The 18,091-nt window shown below is 33.9% G+C and overlaps 1 protein-coding gene across 2 annotated transcripts in view; it reads left to right on the top strand.

Annotated features, from left to right (window-relative positions):
- Nucleotides 1–18,091, top strand: part of LRP12 (LDL receptor related protein 12) — a 92,302-nt gene that overhangs the window by 40,568 nt on the left and 33,643 nt on the right. Inside the window, exon 2 of one of the 2 annotated variants that reach the window (XM_050800686.1) lies at nucleotides 10,701–10,757. The exons of the other annotated variant lie outside the window; for it this stretch is intronic. Within the exon in view, the coding sequence (XP_050656643.1) occupies nucleotides 10,701–10,757 (57 nt within the window). The remainder of the gene's footprint in view (nucleotides 1–10,700; nucleotides 10,758–18,091) is intronic. 2 annotated transcript variants of the gene reach the window in all.

Genomic DNA, 18,091 nt, shown 5'->3' on the forward strand with positions numbered 1-18,091 from the left:
GAAAATATGTGTTAATCAACTGTTTATGTTATTGTTAAGGCATCCAGTCAGCAATAGGCTTCTAGAAGTTATGTTTTGGGGGAATCAAAAGTTATATGCAAATGTTTAACTATGCAGAAGGGTTAGCACCCCCAACCCCTGTGTTGTTCAAGGGTCAACTGTATAATTACGAACTGTGACCAAAGCACAAGCATCAAAAGAAGAAATAGGTAAATTAGGCTGTTCTGAAAATTAAAAACACTTGTGCTTCAAAGGAGACTGTCAAGAAAGTGAAAAGTCACCTTATAGAATGGGAGAAAATATTTGCAAATTATGTATCTAACCAAGGGATCAATATCTACAATGTCTAAAGAACTCTTACAACTCAGCAATAACAGAAAGACAATCAGCCAATTAAGAAATGGGCAAAGGATTTGAATGGACATTTCTCCAAAGAACAGCATAAATGGCCAATAAGCACATGAAAAGAGCCACATTATTACTCATTAGGGAAGTGCAGATCAAAACCATAATGATATATCACTTCATACCCATAGGATAGCTAAATTGAAAAAGATGGACAATAATAAATGTTGTCAAGGATGTGGAGAAATGGACCCTTACATGTTGCTGATGGGAATGTAAAATGGCATTGCCATTTGGAATATAGTTTGGCAGTTCCTCAGAAAGGAAAACATAGGGATACCATATGACCCACCAGTTCCACTCTCTCTATATACTAAAGAGAATTGAAAACATATGTCTATATAAAAACTTGTATACAAATATTCATAGCAATGCTATTCACAAAAAGTAGAAACTGCCTAAATGTGTGTCACCTAGTGAATATGTAAATAAAATGTGATATATCCAGATAATGTAATATTATTCAGCCACAGAAACGAAGTACTGAGTCATGGTACAAGGATGAATCATGAAAATATAAAGCTAGGTAAAAGAAGCCAGACACAAAAGACCACGTATTGTATGATTCCGTTTATTTGAAATGACCAGAATAGGCAAATCCATACAGACAGAAAAACTAGATTAGCTGTTGCTAGGGGATGTAGGGATGAGAAAAGGAGGAATAACTGCTGATAGGTACAAGGTTTTTTGAGGGGGTGATGAAGATGTTCAGGCATTAGATGGTGATGGTGATGGTTGTACAACTTCCTGAATGTACTAAAAACCACCCATTATGCACTTGAAAAATGAAGTTTGTGATATAAAATATCTTTCAATAAAGCTGTTACTGTAAGAAATATAGGTGTGTAATTTTTTTTCCTGGAGTTCTGAATTCTTTCAAACTCATATTCATTCTTGTGAACCATAGTCATAGGTAGGAACCTTTGAACTTAGTAGTCCTAAAATTCCTTTTTCAGTTTATGTTGTGAGCTCTTTTATCAGTAGCTCAAGCTAATTTTAGAATAGAGAAGATGATTTTCATCTGTATGAACACTCACTGAGGTGCTCAGCAGTAGGATGCATAAGATCTCTGCATGTTCTTTAAGGGACCTGATTCATTCTTTGAATACTAGGAGCTTGTGTTTGTTTAGTATTTGTACTTTAAACAACATAGTAGTTCGTTGTCATTATATGCTTATTTCCAAGACATTTCAAACATAAAATCTTACTAACATAATACTACAGGAAGTCTAAACATATGAAAACACTGAACTCCCAAAGGTCCATTAAGAATATGGTTTGGCCGGGCGCGGTGGCTCACGCCTATAATCCAGGACTTTGGGAGGCCGAGGTGGGCGGATCGTGAGGTCAGGAGATCGAGACCATCCTGGCCAACATGGTGAAACCCCGTCTCTACTAAAAATACAAAAATTAGCTGGGCATGGTGGCACGTGCCTGTAATCCCAGCTATCAGGAGGCTGAGGCAGGAGAATTGCTTTATTTAACCAGGGAGTTGGAGGTTGCAGTGAGCTGAGATCACGCCACAGCACTCCAGCCTAGTGACAGAGGAAGACTCCATCTCAACAACAACAACAAAAGAATGGGGTTTAAAAATTATAATGTATATTTTCATTAAAAGTAATGTTATAAATAATTATTACTATTGTTTTAAGTGGAAAATATGTTCAAGGCTAGTTCATATAAATACATAATGGATGGCCCAATTAAAAAGTTACAGAAATAATACTTTTAGGATACCAGTAATTAAATCAATCAGGAAAATATCTTTTTTCTCAGGGATTTCTTAACCTTTTTTACAAAATTAAGCATCTCATTGTAGGTATTTGTTAGACATTATGGAGCCTTTCCTTAGAAGAATGTACTGAATTTGTCATACACTTAAAAGGGATTCACAAAAATCTTCATCTAGACCTACATGGGGAAGGTAGGTGTGTGAGTCTATTTGGGCTACCATAACAGAATACCACAGACTGGGTGGCTTAAACAACAGAAATTTGTTTTCTCTTAGTTCTGGAGGCTAGAAGTTCGAGATTTAGGTGTTTTCAGGGCTGGTTTCTGATGTGGCCTCTTTTCCTGGCATGTGGTGTCCTCCTTACTGTGTCCTCACATGGCCTCTTCTCTTACTGTGTCCTCACATAGCATGTGTGGACAGAGATCTCTGGTATCTCTTCTTCTTATAAGAGGACACCAGCCTTCTTGGATAGAACCCCCACCCTTACCTTATTGAGCAGAGGGCCAAAATTCACTGAAAATGTTCTCAATCAATGAGAAAGGGGCCACTCTGCACACTTTGATTCTAGATTTTAGGTCTGCCGACATGTAACACCGGGAAAATGAGGCCTCCACTATCAAGCCTGCCTTTTTGGCAAACTATCTTGGAGTTTGGCCATACAGGTAGTAAAAAAGAAATATGTATTTGCCTGGCTTTGTTTTCTGCATATATATCTTCACAAATAAAAAGTGATGATCAGGCTACAACATATTAGATTTGAGGATTCTGGGACCTGGGTTTTGAGCCCTCCTCCCTCATTTTCTTTATCTTCTCACATAATTTGACATGAATTATCTATAAGTTTCCTTACAATGCTGTCTTACCAAAAAACTAAACAAGAAAGTTAAAACTATAATTATTAGAAATACTTATTTTGCATAATTTGCATATGTTATACTAGATTAAGATACTGAAGGGGAATAAAACAATGCTTATGATATTAACCATGATCTTAATTCACCTACATGTTTTAAGATTCATAAGTCATTTGTACAAATCTCAAATCCAGAATATTTTGTGTGTTGTATAATATGCTATCAGAGGGTTTTATTTTTTTGTTTAAAAAATTTCTTATGGATAATTTCAAATATTTGTGAAAATAGATAGGACAGGATAATGAACCCCTGTGTACCCAAAACCTAGGCCCTAACAGCAGTTACTAACCCAGAGCCAATCTGCCTCCTTGCTAGGCTGTTAAATTCTTCTGCATATTTTGAAGAAATACCAGACCTCATTTCATCCAGTAATATTTTAGAATGCATCTCTAAAAGAACAAGTATGCTTTCTTTTTTAATCAGTTTAAGTGCCATGCCATTATCTTAGGAACAATTGTTAATTTTTCCTTGGTTTTATAAAACCAAACTGGTTTGTGTTTACAGTTGTCTCATTAATGTCCTGTTTGTTTATGAATCAGAATGTAAATGAGGTCCACAGTTTGTAATTATTCAATACTTCCTTTAAGCTTCTTTTAATCTGTGGACTTCCTCCACAACTTTAAAAATATATATATTTGTTGAAACAATTTAGAGTTTTTCATTCTGGAGTTTGTTGAGTGTTCCTCTGTAATGTGATTTAAAATGGTCCTCTGTTGTTTGCTTTTTCAGTAAACTGGTAAATGGATTTAGAGCTATAAAGCCTAATACAGTAGCCGTCAGCCACATTAACTATTTTAAATTTAAGGTTAAATTAATTAAAATTAAATAAAATAAAAAATTTAGTTGCTAAAGTACAAAGCTCATTTTAAATGATTAATAGCTACATGCGGCTAGTGGCTACCATATTGGGCAGTGCCTTGATAGAACAGTTCCATCATGTGGGAAGTTCTGTTAGTCACTGCTGCTTTAGATAGAGGCTTGATCAAGTTCAGGTTTCTCCTCCTCTGTGTTCTTCCATTAGGAGGCCCATGATGTGTGATGTCTCACTGTCCTTTTTTTCTGATGTTAGCAGTTATTGATAGTCAATGCCTGAATCCATTCATTCATTAAAGGATGCAAAATGTTGACCATAGGAGTTTTAAAGAATTACTTCTGGTTGGGTTGATCTCCAGAAGCTTTATGGCTGAGGTAACATTTAGTTGAGCCTTGAAATTTCTCTGAAAGTTTAGTAAGTGAAGGTACAGGGAAAAGAGGAATTTTGTGGTTGTGGATTGTGGTGGTTGTGTTTGTTTTTGTTTTTTAAACAGGGCAGAAGACTAATGTGTTTGGTGCACAAGAAGTATGGGAATTTAAAATTGAAAAGTATATCTGGAGCCTATACAATGTAGATCCTGAATGCAACGACAAGGCATTGGATTTTATTTGAAAGGGAAATGCTATAGTAGTTATTTGTTGGTTGCCTACCATCCAGTTATCTTTTTTCTCTTTTTAACAATGCCCTTAAATGCTTCAGAAAATGTAATTCAACACCTCACTCTAGGCTTATGTCTATCATCATATTCCATTTTGTTTTCCTTGAGAGGGGTGGGCATGTGACCTAAGCTGTTCTAAACAGAATGAATATCAAGGCTTTTGGTTGTAAGTGATGAGATACAAATACTCTGTCTTCCCCTGGATGTGGTACCTGGAAGTGCTGTAGTTATTCTGTCAGGCTGATGAGGAAGCCAGCACACAGCCTGACAAAATAACACACAGAGAGATCAGGCAACCACTGATTTCTCTGTCACTAGAGATTATTGTTTCCTGTTCTAGAACTTTATAGAATAGAATCATACAGAATGAATTCTTTTGTGTTTCTTCTTTTACTCTATGTTTTTGGAATTCTTTTTTCATTTCCCTTACCTAGGTGTGGGTATATATCTATATGTTAGGTCATATATCTATATGTTCATCCTGAAAGAACTGTTTTCCAAAGTGGTTGTACTATTTTATATTCCCACTGGCAATTTTTGAGAGTTCTAGTTGAAGCTTGTTTTAAAGCTTTGCTAGGATAATTACAGAGTAGCTTTTACTTGGCAGTTAAGTTAGCCCTACTCCTAAGGTGTGGGTGGACTTCCTGGTCTACTAATACCCATGCATTTATCAAGGTCTCTCCGCTTCGGAGTTCTCTCTTGCTGGTCAGAACTTTAGCATCTTCCAGATTTGTGGGATGGAAGGGTTTATTTAAGCTTTCAGCAGCAATTCTTTGCCTATTCTTAATAGGTGACATCTGTTCTTAAGGTGTTACCTTACCCATGTGCAGCTTGACATTCAGCCTAAGACTAGGACTGTGATGCAAATTTTGGAGTTTTTCTTTGTTTTTTTGTGTGTGTTTCTCATTGTTGTTCTTTTAAAAAACTGATACTGGTACTCTGAATGTTTCTGTTGCCTGAGCCCCTCTAAACTCTCATCTCTGTCTCCTCAGTTTAGCAAGATCTCCCTGCTTTGCTTGGGTTCTCCCTCAATATGCCAGAATCCAGGAAGTCTCCAGATAGAAAGGGCAGTAATAGGACTCACCTTAATTTGTTTCCCTTTTCTCAGGGATCACAGTCTTACACTACCTGTTGTCCAGTGTCTGCATTTTTTTTACATATTTTTCTGTTTTTTTAATTGTTCACAGCAAAATTGCTGATCTATTGCTACTTCCTCTTTTATAACCAGCAGCAGTTCATGAGTTTTTTTCTTTAAATCTTTTTTCGTTGCAACTGAAAATGGGGTCTTCTGCCATGTCTTCCAACTGGCTGTCATTTGTATTTACAAACGCTTTGGATTTCTGTATGCTTATTTTATATCCTACTACTTTACTAAATTTTCCTGTTCTTTATAGTTATTTTTCTATTGACTGTCTTGGGTTTTCCAAATAGATATAATCTGCACATGGACACAGTTTTACTTTTTTTTTTTTTTTTTTTTTTAACAATTCTTGTCTAATTGCACCGTTTGATATTAGTAACTATAGTGGCCACTCCTGTCCTCATCCCTACTTTTAGAAGAAAAGCCTGTAGGCTTTCCCCTTGAATAGGAAGCTTGCTAATTATATTTTGTTTTATATTTTGTTTGCTTCTGTTTTACATATTTTCAATTATTTTGTCAACAGATTGCCAACTCTTCAGGAGCAGGGACTCAGCATGCCTTTTACTTATATGGACTTAAGTATTCCTGCTATGTGTTATGTTTTGTGCTAGTTATTGGGATTGCAAAACAAAACCCTGCTGTGTCCCATCAGAATACTCCCCCCACCCCAAAATTAAGATATAGTAAGGAATATAGGCATTACACAGATAAAACAAATGTGATAAAATTTCAGAAAGTGACAGTGTCAGATATTAAAGGAACCTGTAACAGAATGACCTAACCTAGTATGGGAGAATCAAGAGATATCTCCCTAAAGAAATAATGTTTAATGAAAATCCAAAGGCAAGAGAGACAGTTGATACTTTCTAAAAGACACCCATTATTACTGGAAAGAAGAGATAGAATGGGAAAGTGGGTCACAAGAGAGAAAGATTTAGAAGTAGTTAGGAAGAATCGGACTGTGGAGAGCTTGACAAGCCCTATTAGGATTGTGAACTTTTTCCTTAAGTACAATAAAATAAGAACCATCTTTGCTTTTTTGGTTTGTATGTGTATATATGTGTTTATGTTTGATAACTATTCTCACTGAGAAGTAGAAAAGCAATTGTAGGAAGCTGAGCATTTTCGTTTCTTATAGTTGCCAGTCATTTAACTTTTAAACCAATGTTTTTCTTATAAATTGGAATGCTGTGGCAGGTAGATTTTAATTCTGAGAGCTAAGCACTATTTCTTATATAAGCAAGAAGTATATTTATGTCTGAATCCTTTAAAAAAAAAAGCAAGGAACACAAACTTTTTTATGTCGTGGGAATTAGTATTGAGCCTGAATTCTTTTTAAGAGGTGAGGAATACAGACTTTTTAATGACTATGTATTTGAATGTTCAATCCATCCAGTTACTAGCTCTTTGGAAAAAAAATTACTAAACTGCTAGAAGCTTTGGTTTTCTCATTTGTAAAATGAACCGTTGTTTTAAGGATTAGCTGAGTGAACTCTTGTAAGGCACTTAGGATTTGGCTGGTACATATATATCAAATCTTAGGTGTATTTATTAGCTATTCTTAAGAACTTTAGTTCTTAAATAAAAAGGACAGAAATATATAAAAGAAGACAGAAAGATAATAAAGCAACAGGGATGCAGAGACTATAAATTTAGACATTCTCTTACGATAACATCCCCATTATATAAGTGAGCAAACTGAATCTTAGAAGTCATTTGAAGTTCATGACTATATAAATAGTAGAGCTGGGGTTTTATTACAGGAGTCTGACTCGAGAACTCAAACTCCATATCACTGTTGTATAGTTTCTTTCCTAAAACAGCGTCTATTTTAGTCGATTCTCTCTCATATTGCAGTCAAACTACAGAGCAATAAATGGGAATGGTTGATTACTTGTTGGTGTTTAGTGAGACCAAAAAATTGTCATAACAAACTATTTTCTGATTTAGGTGATAATGAAACTTTTTCGTAGTTGAAAAATCTTTTTTAGGGTTTATCTACTTAACTGTTTCATTACATAATTAGCTGTTAATGTGTAGTTAAATAAGTAATGTTTCATCAGACTTTTTTTTAGTATTTGCTATCTCTAAAGGGTGATGTCTGAAAAAATATCTGAAATGACTGCATTTGAACACTGTAGTCATAGTAAGATTGGTGGCGGGTGTTCATATTTGTACGTATGAAATATTCTTGGGGTTTGGGAGAGGGGCATTAAGGAGGATATAATTTGTATTAACAAAGCAATTTTCTTTGGGCTATCTACTGGAAACCTAGAAATGATTGAAAAGTATTTTTGTAAAAAAGTATTTTTTTTTTTACAAAAAAGACATCTTTGTAAAAATATTTTTTAGAATGGCAGTACACATAAATTAAGTAGCCCACTTCTTCAAGTGATGTTCAGAAGCAGAAACATCACTTTGATGTTAACAGAAGTTATCATTGATTTTTTTTTTAACTTCTAAATAGGATTGTTTTTAAGCTAGAGTAAATGTATGGGAAATTAGTAGTATCATGTTTTCTGTTTTAAAGGGTTAACCAGTTTTTAAAATCATTAATACTTCAATGAAATTTTAATATGTTATAATTGGCATGATATTTATCACATTTCTGTTTATCCAGAATGATGGGAATGAACTATATTCTGTTCACCTGTTTATCTTTTTTTGTAATATAAATAAAATTTTTAAAGAAATCTGTGCCTGTTTGTAACAAATTTGGCCAATGCTAAAGTATACAATTCAAACTTCCTCTCTAATTCCAGTTCCAGAGGTTTTCCTCCACAGTTTGTATATACCCTTAGGCTCATCAGTGTTTATGTAAATGCATAGACATACACATGACATGTTTAACATCTGCATATTATAAACTATACATACATAATTTTAAAGTTAAAATTAAATCATACTTTACTGCTCATCTGAAACATTTTTAATTTAATATGTGTATCCAATTAGTACACATATAATTATTTGTTTATTGACTATTTTATTATAAGACTGTTTATTCATGTGCATGTTGATAATAGTTTTAGATTTTTTTTTTTTTTTTTACTGATAATAAAGAATTTCACTAAGCCCTATGAGGTTGGTATTATCTCCATTTTAAAAGATAAAATTGAGGCACAGAGAGATTGGGTAACTTGCACACCAAATAAGTAATGGAGCTGGTTTTAGAATCCTGGCAATATAGCTCAGAATCCACAATCTTCAATATTACATTATGCTGCTTTTTTGCCTTCTATTTTTGCTCTGTTTACCCAACTGGAAAAATTTCATGTTTAAAATATATCTTAACTGGGTGTGATAGTACACTCCTGTAGTCCCAGCTGCTCGGGAGGCTAAGGTAGGAGGATTGCTTGAGTCCAGGAGTTCTAGTCCAGCCTGGACAACATAGTCAGACCCTGTCTCTTTTTTTAAAAAGTAAAATCTGATATTAAAACTCTCCTGAGCATAATATGCTATCTTCCGGATATTGGAAATGTTGCTATCACAAATTACATAGCTATGATTTGTAGCTGTGTATAATATAGAAGTAGAAGGTTTAAGCCCAAACCTTACCAGTGCTTCTCAAACTTTAATGTGCATGTAGATCACTGAGTGTGCAGGAGGATCTTGTTAAAATATAAATTCAGATTCCATAATCTGGAATGAGCCTGAGTCTCTGCATTTCTAACACACTCCCAAGGTGGCCAGTACTGCTAGTCTACTCGTGAGTGGCAAGGATTTAGGCAGTTTATACTGACCTTTGGCAAACCTTGTTAGGTATTTTATTGAATCAGTTTCATGTTTTGTTTCTGCTGCCTGTTCTTATAAATGGTGTGTTGTAAAGAAATGGGTACAGTCTTTCTAGTCATTTCAATTCTATATGTGTGGCATTTAACAATAAATGAGAAAAAGAAATTGTGCCTTTTTTTGCATCAATGCACAGTACTTAAAATGAATATAATCACTTATTTGTATACTTAATATGGCCCTCCCACGTATCTCATCATTTTCACTGTTTCATTCTTAATTGAGGGAAGCATAATGTATGTTTTCATTTTGAAGGGTATAGCTGTAGTTGAACCAAAAATATTGTTTTATCACTCTTATTTTTTCTTTAGTAATAATAATAATATACTTTACACAGGTACAAAAATCAACACCTGTTCAATGCTATGTGCCAGGCACTATGTCAAGTGCTTAATGGGCATGATTTCATTTTAATCACCAGGACATCCCTCATTTATTCATCTATCAGCTATTTGTGCGCCTCTTCTGTATCAGAAACTGTGCCTACGGGGGGAGGCAAATAAACACAAATTCAGTTCTCCTATAGCTTAGTGCATTGGAGTGGGGGGTGCGATACAATATTCAAGCAATCATAGAAGTGTGGTAGTTGTAAACAAAAAGTTGTTAATTATAATATTTGCTATTTTCTCCACTCTCAACCATGAAAGAAAATTCTGCTTTTGTCTTCTAAGTTTTTTCTGACTAGCTTCCTTCCCCACCTGACTCCAAGGAGAATTCTTTCTCTGTCTGCTCGGTTTCTGAGCTGTTGTGATGCCAGATCCAACTAATGAGTTAGAACTAATGATGTATAAAATACAAAATTTTAAGACAAATACCTGAAAAGACATTGTTTACATTAATTTGAGGGAGTAAATATTCCCAATACTTAAGATTGTTAGAACGGTGTGGCTGATTTGGACACGCTTTTAGGGGAATGCTATTTTTAACAAGCTGTGTTCTCTTTTTTTCTTGTAGCAGTACTGACTTCCCTTTTGATTATTAATTGATAGAAAATTCTTTCTGGTGTTGATCAGATCTATCTATTCGACCTTTATCTATAACACTACATTGTTGAGATTTCCAAAATGTTTGTTTTCCCCATTACTCTTATGATTTTGAGCTTCCTAGGATTGTTTTGAAGATTATTATAAGAAACTTTAGCTTCTCAATATTAAAAGGAGCACTATGTAATTGTTTCTCTTTTAAAGGGAGGTTCTGAAAAATTTTATCTTGGATATTAGTTTATTCATTATGTTTAATTTTAGGAAATGGTGCTCTTGCAGAACATTCTGAAAATGTGCATATTTCAGGAGTGTCAACTGGTAAGTCATTTTTTGTAATGTTTAAATTTCATGCATGACTTATATGGTAAATATTGAGAGCCACCTGGTATCTTACGAAGTGATATTTGGCTATAAAAATTATTACTGCTTTTTGCAGCATGTAATAAGGAATGAAGTAACTGGAACATGGAGAAATTCTCATAAGATAAAACTGATACTTGCATGCCCATGGATTGATTATACTTTTCCAAACGGACTGCATAATTATTTTTTCATACAAACATTGAACCTAGGGAAAAGTTAGCTCAAGTTGAATTAGTATTTTCTTTCCATATAAAGTTATGTGAAATGAAATTTACTGAAATGTGATTTTGAATGCTATCCCTAGGATTAGAGCCTTAGAAATTAAGCTTTTTGCTTGATTTTTAGATTATAGTACTACTCTACATAAAACTATTGTATTTGAGCACGCAGTTTATTTGCTATTAAAAAGCAACCCAATATGCTTGTGTCCATGAAATTCAGAAATTCATCATTGAGGTAAATGTATTTTTTGTACTCATCTAGGCTTTTATAACTTATAATTACTTTGTAACTTTATAATTACTTAAAGACTTATAACTACTAAAATTTTTATTCATAGGTCACTTCCACAACTCTGTTACCATTTTTGCTGTATCAACCACAGTTACTAGGAGAACTAAAATATTTATTTTTGCATATATTGAAATAGGTTTTCTTACTATTCATTTATTATTTCCCTATATTGATAAGTTTTGTGTGGTTAAAACTGCACTTAGTGTATTTATCAATCCATTGATTAACTTCTTTGTGTCATCTTGTGATTTATTTGGTTCTTTTTTCCTCACATGAAGCAAATCTTGTTCTTTTGTTTTATGTCTGACTTTGTATTTAGAAAGTTTATAGACTTAAGAAATACTCTAAGGATTAGTATGCTCTAGTCAAACACATCAACAAGCCTAGTTTCCTGAAAATACAAAGCAAGTGCTTCAGTGCCTGCATTAATTTTTTTTCATAGTTTGTTTCACTTTTTAAAAAATATGTTCTCAAATGATACATAATTGTATATACCAAATAACAATAAGGTTATTTTAAAGATGGCCTTCTCTCTTTTTCTTTGCATTTTGAATAATGAGAATTATAACTACTTCTCCAAGTTGTAACTATAAAGTATGCTTGTTTACAAACATTTTAATTTATACAACCAAATGGTTACTATTTAATTCAGTAGTTTTCAAAAATTTTGGTCTCAAGACGCATTATAAACTTTTAAAAACTACTGAGGCCTGTTTTAGTCTACGTGTGCTGCTACAACAAAATACTACTGTGAATAGCTTGAATAACAGACATCAATTTTTCTCACAGTTCTGGAAGTCCAAGATCAAAGTGCTGGCAGGATTGGTCCCTGGTGAGACCTCTTTTCCTGGCCTGTAGATGGCCACCTTCTCATTGTGTCTTCACATGGCCCTTTTTCTATGAATGTTCAGAGAAAGCAAGAGATCTCTTGTGCATCTTCTTCTAACAAGAACATCAGTCCTATGGTATTAGGGCCCCATCCTTATGACCTCATTTAACCCCAGTTACCTCCTTAATGGCTGTATCTCCAAATACAGTCACATTGGTAGTTTGGGCTTCCACATATGGGCTTGAGGTGGGACACAATTCAGTCTATAACAAGGACTTAAAAGAGTTTTTGTTTATGTGAACTACAGCTACCAATATTTACTATGTTAGAAATTAAAACTGAGAATTTGTTTTAAAACTCATTAGTTCAATTAAAAATAACAGTAACCTATTGCATGTTTACATCAATATGTACTATAGTTTTATGAAAAATATATTTTTCAAAACAAAAAACATCAATAAGAACAGCTTTGTTTTATAATTTTGTAAAGTAATGATTGGCTTAAAAGAAGATAGCTAGATTCTCATATCTGTTTCTGCACTCAGTCTTTTGCAACATCATGCTTTGTTTGACATACTAGGAGACAGGCCAGTCTCACAGGGATGTGTAATTGGAAAAGAGAGTAATATTTTAATAGCCTTTTCCAGATAATCGTAAATATTCTGTGATACTAGACTAAAACTCAAAAAGAGGTAGTTTCTTTAAGGTTAGTTGCAATGTGGAGTCTAACACCATATCATTGAGCATTTTGTGCTCTGTTACATTAAAATCTAATTGGGTCTTTCTTACCCTTTGAATCAATTTTCTTACCATGTATGATTTTATAATGTTCTTTGATCACTTGCAAATGCAGATTTGCTGAGTTATGCAGATTAATACAGAGTATAAGAAGTTATGAAAACTTGGAAATTTGGACAGATACAGTACTATGTTCTGAATTTTGTGTCAACTAATCAAGAGTTACATTATACTTATTTTTAGCTGTTTGCTTGTGATTAGACCACTAGGCTCTTGTTGAGCATTGATAATACCCTTCAGTAAATTTCTGTTTGAAGAAAGAAATCAGAAGTAAAGATATTTTACATTTTTTAATCTTTTTTTTCTTCTGAATTTCAGATGCATATTTAGAAATAAGTATTAGCTTGCTAGGGCTACCATAACAAAATGTCCCAGACTGGGTAACTTAAACAACATGAATTTATTTTCTCACTGTTTTGCAGGCTAGAATTCTGAGATCCAGGTGTCAGCAGGGTTGGTTTCTTCTGAGTTCTTTCTCTTTGGCTTATAAATGATGTCTTACTTTCTTCACATAGTCTCCCCTCTGTGTGTGTTGTCCTGATCTCCTCCTCTTACAAGGACACCAGTCATATTGGATTAGGGCCACACATATGACCTCATTTTAACTTTAACTCTTTAACTCTGTAAAGACTGTCTCTCCAAATCCAGTTACGTTCTGATGTACTAGGGTTAGACTTTAAAATATGAGTTTTTGAGGCAACACAATTCAGGCCATAACAAAATGTGTGTTTTAATTAAATATATTTATATGTCAATAAAATACTCCATTTCAGAAGTGAGTAAAACCTTATTCATGGCTTATTTTTTCTAAGTCTCATCTTACAAAATCTAACATAGAATGGGAAGAATAATACATGAAATCTGTTCTAATTATATTATTAAAAATAAATGGAATTATATTATTAAAAATAAGTGGATGCTGTCTCCAAAGGTATGTCTGGGTACACAGAGTCATTGCTTTTTTTTTTTTTTTTTTTTTTTTTTTTTTTTTTTGCCTTTTTTGTTTTTTTTGAAATGGAGTCTCACTCAATCTGTTGCCCAGGCTGGAGTACAGTCTCAGTTCACTACAACCTCTGCCTCCCGGGTTGAAGCAATTCTCCTGCCCCAGTCTCCCAAGTAGCTGGGACTGCAGGCATGCACCACCATGCCCAACTAATTTTTGTATTTTTAATAGAGACGTGGTTTCACCACATTGGCCAGGCTGGTCTGAGACTCCTGACTTCAAGTGATCCGCCCACCTTGGCCTCCCAAAGTGCTGGCATTACAGGCATGAGCCACCGTGCCTGGCCTCATTGCATTTTTTTCTGAGGCCAGTACGGAGCTATAGATGTAATGTTTAATGGAGTATAAGTTTTCTGAAATCCTTGCATCCCCAGTAGAAACTAGGGCCCCTTCAGTGCTGATCTAAATGGAGAGCTAGCCTTTGGAAGAATCTCAAAATGCAGGACTTGCTTTCTATTGAGATCAGCAAGCAACAGAAATGGTGAGATGCTTCAGTATTCTATGCTACCATCTATTTCTGCTCTCCCCTGCTCTTTTCACCTCTGCTACTCCATTTGCCAGTGCTCAGTGCCCTGCTCGATTGTCGTTTGCACTTTGGAAAGTATATTGATGATTTTAGAAAGAATTTTAATTGTCTACACCTAGTGTTATCAGGTAATTTGTTTTCCAAATCAGGACACTTTGAAAGCGAAATAATACATTATTTTTAATTATGCTGCACCAGTGACAGAACAAGAACTGTTCTGGACAAATCAGGCTGTATAGTCACCCTGTTGGCAATGAATTCAATTCATTTAACATGTATCAAGCACCTGATAGGACCTTGTGCCAAGGAGGGTGGAAGTAAGTGGTGAGTAAAATATTCTGTCTCAAGGAACTTATCACTTAATAGCAGAAGTAAATGTGCAAACCGTACCTATAATATGATCTTAATGTACTAAGGCACATTATGGCAAATAATGAACACATTAAGTTAGAATATGAATTTGTAAAAAGCCTAGTTATAATATCTGGTAAGTAGTAAATGACTTAATATTAACTTTTCTTATTTTATTAATTAGGCATAGTATTAAGTGCTTCATTTTGTTTACTCATGAATTTTTTGGGGAATTACTAATTTCTAATTAATAATATAGTTTTGGTTCTTGTGCTTGGAACAATTTGTTCTGTTTTCAATATTCTGTTTATTTCCATCTTCTTCCTCCTCAAATCCTTGCCAGGAAAGATAAGTCTTTGCCTTTTTGCTTGTTCTTATGCTACAGGGTTGGCATAAGAAATTGTAGTTAAATTATCAAAAAGTGTGTATCTAGTTGTTATATAATGGGAAAGAATATTGGATAAAATCTAATTTTTGTACTTTTTTAAAAATTTAGTACTTTTCTTGGTCCAGAATTTTAAATCTCCCTTCATATATTAGAGAAAGGAGAAAAGACAAATGGTATTTTTATAAATTTAATAATATATGAAAATCAGTATGAATTGTACCACAGAAACTGCCAAGTAATTTAACTGCATACACGAGAGAGTAGGAAGGCTATTTTAATCACTTTTTAAAAAAATGTCTAAATTATATGTTTCTTTTTGAAATGTGTAAAATTACCAAATTACTGCTTAACTGCTACATAGAGTGAAATATATCTTAGGTCAAGTTGATTTACCACAAAGCCCTTGTACACATTAAACACATGTATTTGATTTTTTAAAATATATCTGCTTTAACCTGAATTACTCTGTAATCTATGATATTGACTTTAATCAGGATATTCTAGAAATAATTTATGTTCTCCTTATTCTTGATTACTTCTAAATCAAGTTTTTTGTTTTCACAAATTCTATTTATTATACAAGTTTCATTAAACATGTAGAAAAAAGCATTAGAAAATCGCCCATTAACCCTACCTTCCTAGAATAATTAATAATAGTATATTAAATTTATTTGTCCTTTTGTGTACATACCTTAAAAATAATTGTATATGCATTTGAATTATCCCTAATTTTATCTCCTGCTCTATTTAACACTATGTACATTTTTCCCTTAGTCTTCATATCCATTATTGTAATACCTGCATAAAATTTCCATCACGTGACTTCATTACAATGGGTTGTTTCCAATGGATTTTGCCTAATTTGGATCTTGCTCAAGAGATATATTCATATACAGTTGACTCTTGAACAAGATGGCAGTTGGGGCACCCTGCATAGTCGAAAAACCATGTATAATTGTTGATTCTCCAAAAGTTTAAGTACTCACTAGCATGCTGTTGACTGGAAATCTTAACAACAACATAAACATTCAATTAAATTTATGTACGTTATATGTATTAAATGCTGTATTCTTTTTTTTTTTTTTTTTTGATACAGGATCTGGCTTTGTCACCCAGGCTGGAGTGCAGCGGCATGATCTCAGCCCACTGCAACTTCCACCTCCTGGGCTCAAGCCATCCTTCCACCTCAGCCTCCCGAGTAGCTGGGACTACAGGTGCTCACCACCATGCCCAGCCAGTTTTTGTTTTTGTAGAGATGGGGTTTTGCCATGTTGCCCAGGCTGGTCTTGAACTTGTGAGTACAAGTGATCTCCCCACCTCGGCCTCCCAAAATGCTGGTATTATAGGTGTGAGCCGCCGTGCCCAGCCTTAAATGCTGTATTCTTAAAGTAAGCTAGAGAAAAGAAAATGTTATTAAGAAAATCATAAGAGAAAATCCATTTACAGTATGCTACTGTATTTATTGATACTGTAAGTTTACATTATCTATTTACAGATGAGTCATCTGTCTGATAAGGTGGGCAGCTGCAATTGCAGACCTCAGTCTACAGTACATATCAAGCAATTCAGCTTTTTCTTGTGATGTTGTGACTTTTCTTTGCTTCTTGGGAGCACTTGCAACATTACTAGTGGCACTTCGTATGGATCCCATGGTGTTATTTGGGGTTTATGGTATTGTACTAAACAAATGAAAAATACGTGAGAACCACCAGAGATCACATTATACTGTGACACACAATTTACTGGAGATACCAACTGCTCACATGAAGGTGATCAGCATCACACAGCAATTTAAGCAGATACTTGCAAATTGAGCTCACCAAAATAGCAATGGGAGGTGGCTACAGAATTATTAGTTGTATAGTATGTCCTATAATTAATTTTATTCAGTTATGATTTAGTATTCATCTTTATACTTCTCTTGAATGTAAATGGTGCTGTGTGTGGCCTGCAAGTGTTCGTGTAAGTTTTGATAAATTCTAACTCTTTGTAATAGGTTAGTGTATTTTTTATGGTAGTAAATGATAAAATAGTATTTTACATACATATGTATTCATGATATACCTAATGTTTTTTCAAAATTTCCAGTCTGTGATTTGTCTGCAAGGTTTTTCAAATTGTCACGAATCTCCAAAAAATTTTCCAGTGTATTTATTGAAAACAATCCATGTGTAAGTGAACTCACACAATTCAAACCCATGTTGTTCAAGGGTCAACTGTATATCTAGCCTTTTTTATTTCTAAGAATATTTCCTTAGCATACATTTCTGAAAGTGAAATTACTGTATCACAGGTCATAAGTAATTTAATGACTAGAAACTTTCTGACAGATTGCCTTCCAAAAAAGATGTACTAATTTACACAGTTGTCTGCATTTACTTTCAATATAATCATGTTTTTCTTGCTTAACTTTTTTTCTTATTATGTTTCCGTTAAAGTCTCAACCTTTTATTTTCTGTCAAACTTTAAAAAAAAAAAAAGGAACATTTTCTTTTCTTTTTGATTCATGGCCTGGAGTTGTGACATTTCAAAGAATAAGAGAATGAGATTTGCTTTCCTTTATAGTTAGGCAAAAACTAGCCTGAAGTTTATAAAATATTTTCTGTTTGCTAATAGGAACAGATGTTAAGGCTTGCTGCTTTCTCAGGCAGAAGCTTTTTCTAACATAGGAAGATTAACATGGTATTTCCAATTACCAATGATACAACTTCCAAATATTCCTACTTTTTAATGATAACTGAAGTCTGAGATTACCTTGATTTTAAGTCTACTCTGCATTTGACTTGAAATCTTTTGTCAGGCAAAGCTGACATTTCTATGAGCTGAGAGAGAGAATATTTACTAAGAATTTCCTTTCTTAATCCTTATTCATATTAACTAAA

Source organism: Macaca thibetana, chromosome 8 (assembly GCF_024542745.1).
Source record: "Macaca thibetana thibetana isolate TM-01 chromosome 8, ASM2454274v1, whole genome shotgun sequence".
Classification (NCBI taxonomy): domain Eukaryota; kingdom Metazoa; phylum Chordata; class Mammalia; order Primates; family Cercopithecidae; genus Macaca; species Macaca thibetana.